The sequence below is a fragment of the Triticum dicoccoides genome, chromosome 1A (genome assembly GCF_002162155.2).
Source record: "Triticum dicoccoides isolate Atlit2015 ecotype Zavitan chromosome 1A, WEW_v2.0, whole genome shotgun sequence".
Taxonomy (NCBI): domain Eukaryota; kingdom Viridiplantae; phylum Streptophyta; class Magnoliopsida; order Poales; family Poaceae; genus Triticum; species Triticum dicoccoides.
The window spans coordinates 446,467,813-446,486,457 of NC_041380.1; the positions used below are offsets into that span (position 1 = coordinate 446,467,813).

General features: G+C 45.5%; 1 protein-coding gene across 1 annotated transcript; it reads left to right on the top strand.

Annotated features, from left to right (window-relative positions):
- The first annotated feature begins 1,944 nt into the window (after positions 1-1,944).
- On the top strand, positions 1,945-2,888 carry LOC119300603 (dehydration-responsive element-binding protein 2C-like). The gene has a single exon (XM_037577519.1). The coding sequence runs from the start codon at positions 1,945-1,947 to the stop codon at positions 2,641-2,643; it is 699 nt and encodes a 232-aa protein (XP_037433416.1). The 3' UTR covers positions 2,644-2,888.
- The last annotated feature ends 15,757 nt before the right edge of the window (positions 2,889-18,645 follow it).

The window sequence follows — 18,645 nt, forward strand, 5'->3', positions numbered from 1 at the left end:
CCCACCAATAATGCGACATCGTGTTTGTAATTCTTTTACATATTTGTTTTGGAATTTTGAAAACCGACATTGCATAAAATGGTACAACCTATACAACTGATTTGAGTAACACTTCATTTCCTCCTGTTGAAAGTTGCCTTTCCTTCCACCCCATAATTCTTTTCATAACCCTATCCACTAGAAACTGGAAAAAGTCCGTCCTATCTAGACCTACAGTGGAGGGTAGGCCTAGATACGTATCTGATAGTGCCTTCGTCATTATACTCAGAGTATTGCAAATTTGCTTCTTTATATCAACACCAATATTAGGGCTAAAGAAGACACTAGATTTGCCCATACTAACCTTCTGTCCCCAGGCTGCATAGTAGGAGTTAATGGCTTCCTTAAGACACTCAACATTATCATTAATGGCTTTCATCAGAATTAGCGAGTCATCTGCAAATAAAAGATTAGTGATAGCAGGAACCTCTATACAAACTTTCACCCCTTCCAATCTTCCTTCCTCCTCGGTTTTATTGAGCAAAGCAGTTAGACCTTCATTACATAAAAGAAATAGGTGTCCTTTTTGTGTTTGTATCATCTTGATGCTTTATTGTGAGCCAATAAAATCATCTTTCATCAAAAAAAGAAGGATGATTTGATTGGCTAGACCAGGATTCCACACCCGCACACCCACCCTCCTCCGACAAATCCTCGTTAGGCTGGTCATAATGGTAGTATCATAACTAGTATCATGCATATCAACTAGGCAATTTTGATGAGGTGTCATAACATTAAATAAAGAAAGAGATGATAAAGTATCATATTATGATACTGTATCATAATAAATGTTATACTACTTTGTGCCATGCATGACAATAAATAGAGTACTACATAATACTAATATATGATACTATGTATTAGAGAGGTAGTATCATACACTAGTATCATATGCATGATACTACTATATGATACTCCCTATTACAACCAGCATTATGATCCCAAAATTGCCCTCAAGCAATCATCTCCCTGCGCCCTGTGCGCCGCAAAAATGCTAGACACATGGACTGTCCACTCAATAATTTTAAGGACTGGCTGACCTATTTTGTTTTAATTGGCCAAAGTAAACCTCTCCTCCGAGGCTCCCACAAAAACCTGGGCTTTTTCAATGGTGATCCCTATACGTCATTAAGGAGAATAGCACGCCGAGCCGCCGGCCAGAGAAGCAGGGAGAGAGAAACGGAAGCACGCCGCGTACCCACCGAGACCGCTGCCAGAGCATGAGCAATACAAGGCCAGCTGTGCGTTCAGGGGCTGCGACACTTGCATGCATGCATGCATCCACGCACGGATACACGCGCCGAGTGCACGTGCGAGCGCTCAAAACCTAGAGCTCTTCCGCCGATGTCCGATGGTCGATGCCAAATCCTAGCTGCCATGGAACGAGCTAGGCCACGTAGCACAGTCCGTACGACCCTGCACAAAAGCCATGCCCTATTGCTTGCTCATGCCATGGTGTCGTCGGAGGAGAGAGAGAGAGAGAGCGCGTGCACTGCTGCACACACGCAGACCCTCGCGGATGGATAATCACACATGTGCTAGGTACTGAGAAAAAGAAACATGGAGAAGAAGCTCGTCCAAATCCAAACCCGGGCGGCTCGCTGACCAAGGCGTCGTCGCCTGAGCCCGCGCGCGTTTGCCGACAGGTAGCCGCCACGTGGCCCCGGCGCGGAGACTCGTGGAGCCCACGGCGTCGCCCATGTGTCCTGCTCGCGCGGCCCCACCCCTTCGTGTCGAGCGGCCTCCTTACTTGGCGCACGCGTGGGATACCTCGGACGCACACCCTACACGTCGCCTCGCCGCCGTCTTTCCCGCCCTTCGCTTTTCCACTTCACCTGTATAAATATCCGCCTCCCAGTCCCAGATATTCCAACACACTCATCGTCAATCTATCTCATCTCATCAATGGAGCAGGAGGTGGTTGCGGGGATGAAGCAGAAGAAGTGCTGCCCGCTCCGGCGGTCGCGCAAGGGCTGCATGAAGGGCAAGGGCGGCCCGGACAACCAGCAGTGCCCCTTCCGCGGCGTCCGCCAGCGCACCTGGGGCAAGTGGGTCGCCGAGATCCGCGAGCCCAACCGCGGCGCCCGCCTCTGGCTCGGCACCTTCGCCACCGCGCTCGACGCCGCGCGCGCCTACGACGCCGCGGCCAGGGCGCTCTACGGCGACTGCGCCCGCCTCAACCTCTCGGCGTCGCCGTCCCAGATGCAGCAGCACCCTCCAGCTCAAGGCAGTGGTGGCGCCAATGGTAATTCGGCGCCAGGGACACCGTGCTGCTCCTCCAACAACTCCAACTCCAGCGCGTCGACCCCGACCGGGACTCCCACGGACATGGACTGCAGCGCCTGGATGCAGCCGTCTTACTGTTACAGCACGGCGGAGGCGCCGGAGGACTTCGAGGCGTACGTGACGCGACTGCCCAAGGCGGAGGACTTCGGACTGGAGGGGTTCCAGGAGGTGCCCCTGGAAGTGCTGGCCGAAGCCGGAGGAGGGGTCAGCATATGGGACCTCTCCATCGCCCCTGACATGGCTGCAGCAGCCGCTTCTTCAGCTGCTGCCAGTGCCTGCACTGTCCCCCAACAGCCGCTGCAGCAACCCAGCTGCTGAGGTCCAGATCGACGTCGACATAGAAAGTAAGGAGTGGCCGTGATATATAGTGCATATACAGCATGCGGCATGCTGGTCACTGGCCGTGGTGCATGCAGCTAGATAGCTACGTAGTTAGTACTAGTATTTGCTTTTTCTCCGTCGTCGCAGTAGCATACTAGCATTAATATTGGTGGGCAGGTGAGAGTGCAAGTGTGTGTATGATATAATCGTGCGTGGGAGCAGGGGTAATGAAATGATCAGTCTAATGGTGTGTGCTGCTGCAGCGGTGCTATTGCAGATATCCAGAAAGCAGCAGGTAAGTAGTGACTTAGGGCATCTCTAACACATATCATCTGGCTGACTCCATGGAATTTCCGTCCCTCAAATAAGGCGGACTTCGACTTTCCAAACAACCGGGCACACCGACCTTTTATTGATATTGATTTTAAGATTGAATTGTACACAATAAAAGATCCTTGAAGAAAACCTAAAAATAATTAGAAAACCATGCTCAATACTCCACCCCTCACTTTGGACCCCGGCAAGCAGGAGCCACCGACTGACCGACATGTGCCTTGTTGACATGGTGCGTATGCGAGAAAAGCATTCACGTCCACCGTATAAAAAAAATTTAAAAAAATTAGTCTTATTGTATAAAATAAATTTACGTCTACTTAAAAAAACTGAAACCATTTTATGTTTCAATACAGATCTATATACGTGATTGTATATACATTCCATGTCCAAAAGTGATCTATATACATGATTGTATATACATTCGATGTTCAAAAGGAAGTTTTTCTTTAATATGTTTGAATCCACTAATCTATTAAATTATGATGTAGTCCATTCTTAAACTAATATAAAAGCATTTAAAATATTAAAATAATGATCTAAACGCTTTTATAATTTTAAACGCTTCTATATTAATTTACAGAGGGAGTATGTGAGTTTTTTTCACACACTTCATCGGCCTCTTAGACTAGCCATAGTAGGAGTAAATTCAGCAGTAACTTCGAGTCCAACTCAGCAAATATGTTACTCTCCACCGTGACTAGTTTTATCTGTCTAGCTAGCACTCACTTTCTTTTGCGCATACATGCACACACGCTCATTCCCTTTCTCTGGGTCGGTCTCGCGCGATCTCTCTAGCTCTTTCCATCTCTCACCCATGACTCTCTCCCTCTCTACGTCTATGCCCCCTATCTCCCTATTTCTCTCATAAACACAATATTTTTACTAGCTCCCACTCTGACACACACACTCTCTCTCTTTCTCTCTCGCGCGCGCATAAAACACATGATCGATCATTGCTAGCTCATTCCCTTTCTCTTGGTCGGCCTCGCACGATCTCTCTAGGTCTTTCCATCTCTCAAGCCGGCCTCGCACGATCTCTCTAGGTCTTTCCATCTCTCAAGCCGAAAGTACCTTTCTACACCCAGGAGCAAATGCTCTTGGTATAAATAGTAAAATTAAAAAACTAGAAAAAATGTTTAAAACATTCTATTTTTTTTGACATACTTTCACAAATGTTTTATGTGCACGCAAAATTTCATTGCGAAATCACATTGGTGTAAGGCGTGCCAAAAAAAAATCAGAGCTCCAAAATGCTTTTGTAAGTAACATTTCCAGAGCATCGATTTTGTTTTTTTTATCACGCCTTCCATCAATATGATTTTGCGATGAAATTTTGTAGGCAAAACAAACATTTGTGAAAGTATGGAAAAAAAATTTCAGAATTTTTTGAATTGTTTTTGAATTTATTTGATTTTACTGTTCACACCAGGAGCATTTGCTCCTGAGTGTAGAAACTCCACGTCCCTCGGAAGTACCTTTCTACGCCCAGGAGCAAATGCTCCTGGTATGAATAGTAAAATTAAAAAACTAGAAAAAATGTTCAAAAAATTCTGAAATTTTTTTGTGACATATTGCACATCCCTCTCAAGCATGACTCTCTCTCTCTCTCTACGCTATGCCCCCTATCTCCCTATTTCTCGCATATGCCCCCTATCTCCCTATTTCTCGCATAACTAGCTCCCACTCTGACTCTCTCTCGCGCGCGCGCATAAAACACTTGATTCACGGGGGCAAATCTACATGGCGGGCCGGCCCATCCTAGGATTTTAGATTCGCTTATATACCATAGGAGACAGAGAATGGTGAAAAAGTAAAAGCCCATCCCTGTTTATTAGCCTCACTGCACTAGGAATACAACTAGTTACTAGTGCACCTGCACTTGCGGTGCTACTGGTGCACCGAATGTCATAGAATATTTTTAAAAATCTAAAAAGAAAATCTAGCACGATAACACAACGACAATGAATGATGTCACCAAGTTTTATACAAAAATTTGAAAACAAAATTAAGATACCAAAATGAAAAATTTATCATCGCTGTGATAAATGGGCCAAATCTAAAATCCAAATTATGTGTACTTTTTAATGTTGAAATTGCCATTTTTTGTTTTTTAAGTTATGTTTTAAATTTTGATTTTAAATTTTGTGACAACCTACATTGATGTTTTGTGAGTGCGCTAACTTTTTTTGAAATTTTTGAACATTTTTAGTGCACATTATGAGTCTGGTGCACCGATAGCACCACAAGCTCCGATGCACCAGATATTTCCCCTCACTGCACTATGGCCTAATGCACTTAGTAGGCCGACACTCTTCTATTGTTCTATTGTTACCTTCAGACTCGTTGATCAAAGTGTCCCAATACAAGCAACTTGCTCCATGTTGCCATTGAAATATGATATTTGTGGTCAATTTTTTTTCAAAGTGGGCCACCCTATTTCAAAATCCTAGATCCGACACTGGGTAATGGACACCCTCGCAGACTATGGGTCAGTTTGAATCATGTCTTCACTGGTTGGCCTGGGCAAAATAGCTGCCTGGGAGTTGCCTCGACATCTCAGCAAAAATGCCTGGCTAGGCACGACCATGTTTCTGGGTTGTGTTTGGTTGCTGACATGGGAACGTGCCTTTGTGGATAAAAGGCCCAGGCAGTATTTGGTTGCTATTTTGCCTGGGGTTGGAGATCACCATTGTGTTGAACATGGCGAAGGTCATATGCCAAAAATTAAATATAATCTAACTTTCAAAAGCATAATAAAGCCAAATAATTTGATAAACAAAAAAATAATAATATAATGTTTCATAAGCATAACAGTGAAGGCAATAATTTTATAACTCACGATACACAACAACATTGTTGTTGAATTACCATAGTGCATTACATTTAATTAATACTCTTTGTCCAGCACATCTGGAATGCAAGAGATACACAAATTATCCTTGTGGGATTAACATAACTAGAAGTCTAATTATGTATGCATCCTGATTTTTTCCGATAAAGGGCGCTCTATTACTTAAAAGGTTTAAGCATTAAACCCGGCCTCCGCATAACTAAGATGCACACAACCAAACAGGCAGAGTCCTCTCACCAAAACCAACAATAAAAAGAGGCGAAATGCAAAGAAACATGTAGAGTCTCCATAACGCCTAAACCGGAGGGGGACCAATGATAACCCACAAGTATAGGGGATCGCAACAGTTTTCGAGGGTAGAGTATTCAACCCAAATTTATTGATTCGAACAAGGGGAGCCAAAGAATATTCTTGAGTATTAGCAGCTGAGTTGTCAATTCAACCACACCTGACAGATTTAATATCTGCAGCAAAGTATTTAGTAGCAAAGTAGTATGGAAGTAGCGGTAATGGTGGCAAAAGTAACAGTAGCAGTTTTGTAGCAATCGTAACAGTTGCAACGGAAAAGTAACGAAGCAAAGGAAACGAGCTCGTAGGTAATGGAATGATGGATGATCATGTCGGATGGCATTCATCATGCAACGGTTATAACATAAGGTGACACAGAACTAGCTCCAGTTCATCAAAATAATGTAGGCATGTATTTCGAATATAGTCATACGTGCTTATGAAAAAGAATTTGCATGACATCTTTTGTCCTACCCTCTCATGGCAGCGGGGTCCTATTGGAAACTAAGGGATATTAAGGCCTCCTTTTAATAGAGTACCGGACCAAAGCATTAGCACTTAGTGAATACATGAACTCCTCAAACTACGGTCATCACCGGGAGTGGTCCCGACTATTGTCACTCTGGGGTTGCCGAATCATAACACGTAGTAGGTGACTATAACTTGCAATATCGGATCAAGAAGACAAATATATTCATGAAAACATAAAGGGTTCAGATCTGAAATCGTGGCACTCAAGCCCTAGTGACAAGCATTAAGCATAGAAAAGTCATAGCAACATCAATCTTAGAACATAGTGGATACTAGGGATCAAACCCTAACAAAAGTAACTCGATTACATGGTAAATCTCATCCAACCCATCACGGTCTAGCAAGCCTACGATGGAATTACTTACGCACGGTGGTGAGCATCATGAAATTGGTGATGAAGGATGGTTGATAATGACGATGGCGACGAATTCCCCTCTCCGGAGCCCCGAACGGACTCTAGATCTGCCTTCCCGAGGAAGAACAGGGATTGACGGCGGCCCTGTATAGTAAAACGCGATGAATCCTTCTCTCTGGGTTTTTCCTCTCTGAAAGTGAATATATGGAGTTGGAGTTGAGGTCGGTGGAGGTCCAGGGGGCCCACAAGGTCGGAGGGCGCGCCCCCCACCCTTGTGGCTAGGGTGTGGGCCCCCTGGTGCTGATTCTTTCACCAATATTTTTTATTAATTCCAAAACTTGGCTCCTTGAAGTTTCAGGTCATTCCGAGAACTTTTTATTCTGCACAAAAAATAATACCATGGCAATTCTGCCGAAAACAACGTCAGTCCGGGTTAGTTCCATTCAAATCATGCAAGTTAGAGTTCAAAACAAGGGCAAAAGAGTTTGGAAAAGTAGATAACTACGCTGGAGACGTATCAACTCCCCAAATCTTAAACCTTTGCTTGTCCTCAAGAAATTTAGTTGACTAACTAAAAGTGATAAAGAAAAACTTGTACAAACTCTGTTTGATCTTGTTGTTGTAAATATGTAAAGTCAGCATTCAAGTTTTCAGCAAAGATTATGAACTAACCATATTCGCAATAACATTTAGGTCTCATATTTACTCATATCAATGGCATAATCAACTAGCGAGGAATAATAATAAATCTCATATGACAACACTTTTCTCAAAACAATCATGATATAATATAACAAGATGGTATCTCGCTAGCCCTTTCTGAGACCGCAAAACATAAACGCAGAGCACCCCTGAAGATTAAGGACTGACTAGACATTGTAATTTATGGTAAAAGAGATCCAGCCACAGTCATACTCAATATAAATTAATAAAAATGCATACAAATGACAGTGGTGCTCTCTAACTGGTGCTTTTTATAAGAGGATGACGACTCGGCAATAAAGTAAATAGATAGGCCCTTTGCAGAGGGAAGCAGGGATTTGCAGAGGTGCCAGAGCTCGAGTTTTTAAATAGAGATGAATAATATTTTGAGTGGTATGCTTTCATTGTCAACATAACAACCAAGAGATCTCGGTATCTTCCATGCTACATACATTATAGACGGTTCCCAAACAGAATGGTAAAGTTTATACCCCCCCACCACCAACAAGCACACTCCACGGCTGGTCCAAAACAACGGGTACCGTCCAACTAACAACAATCCCGGGGGAATTTTGTTTGCATTTGGTTTGCTTTGAGAATGGGACTGGGCATCCCAGTTACCAGCCATTTTCTCGTGAATGATGAGCGGAGTCCGTTCATCGTGAGAATAACCCACCTAGCATGGAAGATATTGATAGCTCTAGTTGGTACATGAGCTATTCGAGCATACAAAACAGATTATTATTTGAAGGTTTAGAGTTTGGCACATGTAAATTTACTTCGAACGGTAGGTAAATACCGCATCCTCATATGAAACAACTTTGGGGTTTATGGAAGTGGATGCACAAGCAGTATTCTCACTTAGTACAAGTGAAGGCTAGAAAGAGACTAGGAAACGACCAACTAGAAAGGGACAATAGTCATAAACATGCATTGAGATTAACCAACATTGAAGCAAACATGAGTAGGATATAAATCACCATGAGCATAAATATTGTGGAGGCTATGTTGAGTTTGTTTCAACTACATGCGTGAACATGTGCCAAGTCAAGTCAATCGAATCATTCAAAGGAGGACACCATCCTATCATACTACATCACAACCATTTTAATTTTCATGTTAGCATGCAAGGTAAACCATTACAAACTCCTAGCTAATTAAGCATGGCATGAGTAACTATAATCTCTAATTGTCATTGCAAACATGTTTCATTCATAATAGGCTGAATCAGGAACAATGAACTAATCATATTTACAAAAACAAGATAGGTCGAGTTCATACTTGAAGGAAATATGCCCTAGAGGCAATAATAAAGTTATTGTTTATTTCCTTATATCATGATAAATGTTTATTATTCAGGCTAGAATTGTATTAACCGGAAACATAATACATGTGTGAATACATAGACAAACAGAGTGTCACTAGTATGCCTCTACTTGACTAGCTCGTTGATCAAAGATGGTTATGTTTCCTAACCATAGACATGAGTTGTCATTTGATTAACGGGATCACATCATTAAGAGAATGATGTGATTGAATTGACCCATTCCGTTACCTTAGCACTTGATTGTTTAGTTTGTTGCTATTTCTTTCTTCATGACTTATACATGTTCCTATGACTATGAGATTATGCAACTCCCGTTTACCGGAGGAACACTTTGTGTGCTACCAAACATCACAACGTAACTGGGTGATTATAAAGGTGCTCTACAGGTGTCTCCGAAGGTACTTGTTGGGTTGGCGTATTTCGAGATTAGGATTTGTCACTCTGATTGTCGGAGAGGTATCTCTGGGCCCTCTCGGTAATGCACATCACTTAAGCCTTGCAAGCATTGCAACTAATGAGTTAGTTGCGGGATGATGTGTTACGGAACGAGTAAAGAGACTTACCGGTAACGAGATTGAACTAGGTATTGAGATACCAATGATCGAATCTCGGGCAAGTAACATACCAATGACAAAGGGAACAACGTATGTTGTTATGCGGTTTGACCGATAAAGATCTTCGTAGAATATGTCGGAACCAATATGAGCATCTAGGTTCCACTGTTGGTTATTGACCAGAGACATGTCTCGGTCATGTCTACATAGTTCTCGAACCCGTAGGGTCCGCACGCTTAAAGTTCGATGACGATTTGTATTATGAGTTATGTGTTTTCATGTACTGAAGGTAGTTCGGAGTCCCGGATGAGATAGGGGACATGACGAGGAGTCTCCAAATGGTCGAGACATAAAGATCTACATATTGGACGACTATATCCGGACATTGGAAAGGTTCCGAGTGATTCGGGTATTTATCGGAGTACCGGGGAGTTACGGGAATTCGCCGGGGAGTGTATGGGCCTTATTGGGCTTTAGGGGAAAGAGAGAGAGGCAGGACGCGCCCCCCAAGGCCTAGTCCGAATTGGACTAGGGGGAAGGGATGCGCCCCCTCCTTCGTTCTCTTCTCTTTTCCCTTTCCTTCTCTCCTACTCCTACTACTTGGAAGGGCTCCTAGTTCTACTAGGAAAAGGGGAATCCTACTCTTGGTGGGAGTAGGACTTCCCTAGGGCGCACCATAGAGAGGGCCGGCCCCTCCCCTCCTCCACTCCTTTATATACGTGGCCAGGGGCACCCCATAGACAGAACAATTGATCCCTTGGATCTCTTAGCCGTGTGCGGTGCCCCCTCCATCATAATCCACCTCGGTCATATCGTAGCGGTGCTTAGGTGAAGCCCTGCATCGGTAGGACATCATCATCGTCACCACGCCGTCGTGCTGACGGAACTCTCCCTCAAAGCTCGGCTGGATCGGAGTTCGAGGGACGCCATCGAGTTGAACGTGTGCAGAACTCGAAGGTGCCGTGCGTTCGATGCTTGATCGGTCGGATCGTGAAGACGTATGACTACATCAACCGCGTTGTGCTAACACTTCCGCTTTCGGTCTACGAGGGTACGTGGACAACACTCTACCCTCTCGTTGCTATGCATCACAATGATCTTGCGTGTGCGTAGGAATTTTTTTGAAATTACTACATTCCCCAACAGTGGTATCCGAGCCTGGTTTTATGCGTAGATGTCATATGCACGAGTAGAACACAAGTGAGTTGTGGGCGATATAAGTCATACTGCTTACCAGCATGTCATACTTTGGTTTGGCGGTATTGTTGGATGAAGCGGCCCGGACCGACATTACGCGTACGCTTACGCGAGACTGGTTCTACCGACGTGCTTTGCACACAGGTGGCTGGCGGGTGTCAGTTTCTCCAACTTTAGTTGAACCGAGTGTGGCTACGCCCGGTCCTTGCGAAGGTTAAAACAACACCAACTTGACAAACTATCGTTGTGGTTTTGATGCGTAGGTAAGAATGGTTCTTGCTTAGCCCGTAGCAGCCACGTAAAATTTGCAACAAAAAAGTAGAGGACGTCTAACTTGTTTTTGCAGGGCATGTTGTGATGTGATATGGTCAAGACATGATGCTAAATTTTATTGTATGAGATGATCATGTTTTGTAACCGAGTTATCGGCAACTGGCAGGAGCCATATGGTTGTCGCTTTATTGTATGCAATGCAATCGCCCTGTAATGCTTTACTTTATCACTAAGCGGTAGCGATAGTTGTAGAAGCATAAGATTGGCGAAACAACAACGATGCTACAATGGAGATCAAGGTGTCGCCGGTGACGATGGTGATCATGACGGTGCTTCGGAGATGGAGATCACAAGCACAAGATGATGATGGCCATATCATATCACTTATATTGATTGCATGTGATGTTTATCTTTTATGCATCTTATCTTGCTTTGATTGACGGTAGCATTATAAGATGATCCATCACTAGATTATCAAAGTATAAGTGTTCTCCTTGAGTATGCACCATTGCGAAAGTTCTTCATGCTGAGACACCATGTGATGCTCGGGTGTGATAGGCTCTACATTCAAATACAACGGGTGCAAAACAGTTGCACACGCGGAATACTCAAGTTAAACTTGACGAGCCTAGCATATAACAGATATGGCCTGGAACACGGAGATCGAAAGGTCGAGCGTGAATCATACAGTAGATATGATCAACATAGTGATGTTCACCATTGAAACTACTCCATCTCACGTGATGATCGGACATGGTTTAGTTGATATGGATCAAGTGATCACTTAGAGGATTAGAGGGATGTCTATCTAAGTGGGAGTTCTTAAGTAATATGATTAATTGAACTTAAATTTATCATGAACTTAGTCCTGGTAGTATTAGCATATCTATGTTGTAGATCAATAGCTCGCGTTTAGCTCCCCTGTTTTATTTTGATATGTTCCTAGAGAAAACTAAGTTGAAACATGTTAGTAGCAATGATGCGGATTGGATCCGTGATCTGAGGTTTATCCTCATTGTTGCACAGAAGAATTATGTCCTTGATGCACCGCTAGGTGACAAACCTATTGCAGGAGCAGATGCAGATGTTATGAACGTTTGGCTAGCTCAATATGATGACTACTTGATAGTTTAGTGCACCATGCTTAAACGGCTTAGAATCGGGACTTCAAAGATGTTTTGAACATCATGGACCATATGAGATGTTCCAGGAGTTGAAGTTAATATTTCAAGCAAATACCCGAGTTGAGAGATATGAAGTCTCCAACAAGTTCTATAGCTAAAAGATGGAGGAGAATAGCTCAAGCAGTGAGCATGTGCTCAGATTGTCTGGGTACTACAATCACTTGAATCAAGTGGGAGTTAATCTTCCAGATAAGACAATGATTGGCAGAGTTCCATAGTCACGATCACCAAGTTACTAGAACTTCGTGATGAACTATAATATGCAAGGGATTACGGAAATGATTCCCAAGCTCTTCGTGATGCTGAAATCGACGAAGGTAGAAATGAAGAAAAACATCAAGTGTTGATGGTTGACAAGACCATTAGTTTCAAGTAAAGGGCAAAGGGAAGAAGGGGAACTTCAAGAAGAATGGCAAACAAGTTGCTGCTCAAGTGAAAAAACCCAAGTCTGGACCTAAGCCTGAAACTGAGTGCTTCTACTGCAAAGGGACTGGTCATTGGAAGCGGAACTACCCCAAGTATTTGGTGGATAAGAAGGATGGCAAAGTGAACAAAACTATATTTGATATACATGTTATTGATGTGTACTTTACTAATGTTTATAGCAACCCCTCGGTATTTGATACTGGTTCAGTTGCTAAGAGTTGTAACTCAAAACGGGAGTTGCAGAATGAACAGAGACTAGTTAAGGGTGAAGTGACGATGTGTATTGGAAGTGGTTCCAAGATTGATATGATCATCATCGCACACTCCCTATACTTTCGGGATTAGTGTTGAACCAAAAATCAATGTTATTTAGTGTTTGCGTTGAGCATGAATATGATTGGATCATGTTTATTGCAATACAGTTATTCATGTAAGTTAGAGAATAATTGTTGTTCTGTTTACATGAATAAAACCTTCTATGGTCATACGCCCAATGAAAATGGTTTGTTGGATCTCGATCGTGGTGTACACATTTTCACAATATTGAAGCCAAAAGATGCAAAGTTAATAATGATAGTGCAACTTATTTGTGGCACTACCATTTAGGTCATATTGGTGTAAAGCGCATGAAGAAACTCCATACCGATGGACTTTTGGTATCACTTGATTATGAATCATTTGATGCTTGCGAACCATGCCTCATGGGCAAGATGACTAAGACTCCGTTCTTCGGAACAATGGAGCGAGCAACTGACTTATTGGAAATAATACATACTGATGTATGCGGTCCGATGAATGTTAAGGCTCACGGCAAGTATCGTTATTTTCTGACCTTTACAAATGATTTGAGCAAATATTGGTATATCTACTTGATGAAACACAAGTCTGAAACATTTGAAAAGTTCAAAGAATTTCACAGTGAAGTGGAGAATCATTGTAACAAGAAAATAAAAGTTTCTACGATATGATCGCAGAGGTGAAATATTTGAGTTACGAGTTTGGCCTTCAGTTAAAACAATGTGAAATATTTTCATTACTCACGCCACCTGGAACACCATAGTGTAATGGTGTGTCCGAACGTCATTGAGGGAGTCCTGGATTAGGGGGTGTCCGGATGGTCGGACTATACCTTCAGCCAGACTCCTAGACTATGAAGATACAAGATTGAAGACTTCGTCCCGTGTCCGGAAGGGACTTTCCTTGGAATGGAAGGCAAGCTTGGCGATACGGATATGTAGATCTCCTACCATTGTAATCGACTTTGTGTAACCCTAACCCTCTCCGGTGTCTATATAAACCGGAGGGTTTTAGTCCATAGGACAACATACAAAACAACAATCATACCATAGGCTAGCTTCTAGGGTTTAGCCTCTCTGATCTCGTGGTAGATCTACTCTTGTACTACCCATATCATCAATATTAATCAAGCAGGACGTAGGGTTTTACCTCCATCGAGAGGGCCCGAACCTGGGTAAAACTTCGTGTCCCTTGCCTCCTATTACCATCTGGCCTAGACGCGCAGTTCGGGACCCCCTACCCGAGATCCGCCGGTTTTGACACCGACATTGGTGCTTTCATTGAGAGTTCCTCTGTGTCGTCGCCGTTAGGCTTGATGGCTCCTACGATCATCAATACCGATGCAGTCCAGGGTGAGACCTTCCTCCCCGGACAGATCTTCGTCTTCGACGGCTTCGCACTGCGGGCCAATTCACTTGGCCATCTGGAGTAGATCGTAAGCTATGCCCCTGGCCGTCAAGTCAGATCTGGAATTTTAAACTACACGGCTGACGTCTGCGGGGACTTGATCCTCGACGGATTCGAGCCACTGCCAAGCACGCCGCACTGTCACGACGAGCGTGATCTAGCTCCGCCGCCGAACAGTGCCTTGGAGGCCGCACCCGCATCGGCTTCGACCCTTAATTCGGAGCCAACTGCGCCAATCAAGGATGGGTGGTTAGACGCCGCCTCGGGGGCTGCGATCCCAACGGCGATCGAGCTGAAAACCAGCCCCGCACTCCGCGAGACTCGTGACTCCAAGGAGCCGGACTCCTCTCTGGACTCCGAACCCTCCGCGCCCCTGCCGATCGAATCCGATTGGGCGCCGATCATGGAGTTTACTGCCGCGGACATCTTTTAGCACTCGCCTTTCGGCGATATTCTGAAGACACTAAAGTCTCTCTCTTTATCAGGAGAGCCCTGGCCGGACTACGGTCAGCAAGGTTGGGATACGGACGATGAAGAAATTCCATGCCCACCCACCACCCACTTTGTAGCCACTGTCGACGATTTAACCGACCTGCTCAATTTCGACTCCGAAGACATCGACGGTATGGACACCGATGCAGGATACGATGAAGAACCAGCGCCTATTAGGCCCTGGAAAGCCACCTCGTCGTATGACATATACATGGTGGACACCCCAAAAGAAGGAGATGGTGATGGAACAGCGGAGGATGACCCCTCCAAGAAACAGCTTAAGTGCCGGCGTCAGCGGCGCCGCTCAGAATCCCGCCAAAGCAAATACGGTGATTCCAGCACGGTAGATAATAATACTCTGGAGAATGCCGAAGAAAATCCCCTCTAGCAAGATTCAGCACAGGAGGATGGAGAAGCCAACCCTCATGAGAGAGCGGCAGACAGAGAGGTCGAGGACGATAATTATACGCCTCCCTCCGAAGACGAGGCAAGCCTCGACGACGACGAATTCGTCGTGCCAGAGGATCCTGCCGAACAAGAGCGTTTTCAACGCAGGCTTATGGCCACGGCAAGAAGCCTCAAGAAAAAATAGCAACAGCTTAGAGCTGATCAAGATTTGCTAGTCGACAGATGGACTGAAGTCCTTGCGGCCGAAGAGCATAAACTCGAACGCCCCTCCAAGAGCTACCCAAACCGCAGGTTGCTACCCCGATTAGAGGAGGAAGCACTTAAACCTACATCACCAGCACTTGATACGGCCGACCGACCACCTCGTGGCCGCGACAGAGAGGCCTCTCGGCCCTCCACTCAAGCCGCACCCCATACCAAGGCACGGGAAAATGCGCCAGATTTGCGAGATATGTTGGAGGACAAGGCAAGGCAAACAAGATTGATCTACGGATCGCGTGGGCGCCCCATGACTCGAGACGGTAACCGTCACGCCGGACACAAATCCGGTAGGGCCGAACATAGTAGACAAAGCTCATTGGAGCTACGTCGTGATATAGCCCAGTACAGAGGCGCCGCACACCCACTATGCTTCAAAGACGAAGTAATGGATCATCAAATCCTCGAGGGTTTGAAACCCGTAAACATTGAATCATATGATGGCACAACCGATCCTGCGGTATGGATCAAGGATTATCTCCTTCATATCCACATGGCCCGCGGCGATGATCTCCACGCCATCAAATACCTCCCACTCAAGCTTAAAGGACAAGCTCGGCATTGGCTTAACATCTTGCCAGCAGGATCAATCGGTTGTTGGGAGGACCTGGAAGCCGCATTCCTCGACAATTTCCAGGGCACTTATGTGCGACCACCAGACGCCGATGACCTAAGCCACGTAATTCAGCAGCCAGAGGAATCGGCCAGGCAATTCTGGACACGGTTCCTAACAAAGAAAAATCAAATAGTTGACTGTCCGGACGCTGAGGCCCTAGCAGCCTTCAAACACAATATCCGTGACGAGTGCCTTGCCTGGCACCTTGGACAGGAAAAGCCGAAATCTATGGCAGCACTCACGACACTCATGACCCGCTTTTGCACAGGAGAAGACAGCTGGCTTGCTCATAGCAACAATATGACCAAGAACCCTGGTAATTCGGATACCAGGGACAATAGTGGCAGGTCGGGTCACAACAAGCAGAAGCGCCGCACTAACGACGACAATGCTGAGGATACGACAGTTAATGCCGGATTCAAAGGCTATAAATCCAGTCAGCGAAAAAAGCCATTCAAAAGAAATCCTAGGGGCCCGTCCAGTTTGGACCGAATACTCAACCGCTTGTGCCAGATACATGGCACCCCCGAAAAGCCGGCCAATCACACCAACAGGGATTGTTGGGTGTTCAAGCAGGCAAGCAAGTTACATGCCGAAAATACAAACAAGGGGCTGCATAGCGATGACGACGAAGAGCCCTTGCCGCCGAACAACAGTGGACAGAAGGGTTTTCCGCCACAAGTGTTGACGGTGAACATGATATACGCAACCCACATCCCCAAGAGGGAGCGGAAGCGCGCGTTAAGGGACGTATACGCGATAGAGCCAGTCGCCCCAAAGTTCAACCCATGGTCCTCCTGCCCGATCACCTTTGATCGAAGGGACCATCCCACTAGCACCCGTCATGGCGGATTCGCCGCATTGGTTCTAGACCCAATTATTGACGGATTTCATCTCACTAGAGTCCTTATGGATGGCGGCAGTAGCATGAACCTGCTTTACCAGGATACAGTGCGGAAAATGGGCATAGATCCCTCGAGGATTAAGCCCACCAAAACAACCTTTAAAGGCATAATACCAGGTGTAGGGGCCAACTGTACAGGCTCAGTCACACTTGAAGTGGTCTTCGGATCTCCGGATAATTTCCGAAGCCAGGAGTTAATCTTCGACATAGTCCCATTCCGCAGTGGCTATCACGCACTGCTCGGACGAACCGCATTCGCCAAGTTCAATGCGGTACCGCACTACGCATACCTTAAGCTCAAGATGCCAGGCCCTCGAGGAGTAATTACGGTCAATGGAAACACCGAACGCTCCCTCCGAACGGAGGAGCACACGGCGGCCCTTGCAGCAGAAGTACAAAGCAGCCTCTCCAGGCAGTTCTCCAGTCCGGCCATTAAACGTCTGGACACCGTCAAGCGCGCCCGGAGTAACCTACAACAAGACCTCCTGGCACGTTCCGAGCAGGCATAGCAATGCGGCCCCAACCCCAGCCCTCGCAAAAATGCGACACCAGTACTTCGCGTACATAACTACGCTCTAGAAATACCATGGGTACAGGGGGAGGGGCACCATCACGGCACACCCGAAACACGGCTTAAACCGCACCAGGGGCTGCCGATTTTTTAATTTTCTCTTACTTTCAGGACTCCACTCTTCGGAAGGCCTGTTCGGCATTTCAATTGCCGCACAAACGATGCAAGAACCAGGGAAGCAGACAAGCCATGCCGCATTACGGAACTCCCATGTGGTCTCTATCACGAGCAGTATACCTGTTTCGCATACCATTCCGCAGCCTGCCCCTGGAACGGACATGTTAAAATAGCCCAACGTTTTGCTTATCGCATTATTTGTATCGTTCTACTTTGATCGCAACCCTTTTTATAAACAATGCATAGCTTCTGTCTATTTTTGCATTACTCTTTTTTTTACAAATATATGTTCCTTGACGACATGTTGCACCCGTACACTTTGGTATGGCCAAAATACGCCAGGGGCTTTAGTACCCCTCAATATGGTGTGAGAAGGCCGAACACTTTAACAAGTGCGGCACCCCGAACTTATAGCATTATATGCATCGGCTCCGAATCATGTCTTGGGTCAATAGTTGAGTTTGCCCGGCTCCTATGTTTTGGTGCCTTACGTTCCGCTATATCGGCTAAGGAAGCACTAGGAGAACTACTGCGATTGTGCCCCAGTTGAGCTGGGTCGAGCACCTCAGTAGAGAAAGCTAAAACTGACTATCATGATGAAGCGAGAGCTGGTCGCTGTTCGAGAGGTTTTTCGAGTCCTTAAAGACTTATGCCGCTTAGAGCGAGGAGTCGGCTCTGTCCGGCCAAGGCGTGGATAGTGCTCCGGACTCGGTCTTCCGAATACAGGGGCTTCGCCGAAATTTAAAATTATAGAATTCTATGGCTAAGTGAGAGTGTTCAAGCATTATAGTCCGATTGCCTTGTTCGTTGTGCTGAGCGCCTCCCTCGAAGGACCCAGACATGGGAAAAAGAGCGCTCAGGTTTATCCCCGAACACCCCAGCACTAGCGGCACGTGGGCAGAAGC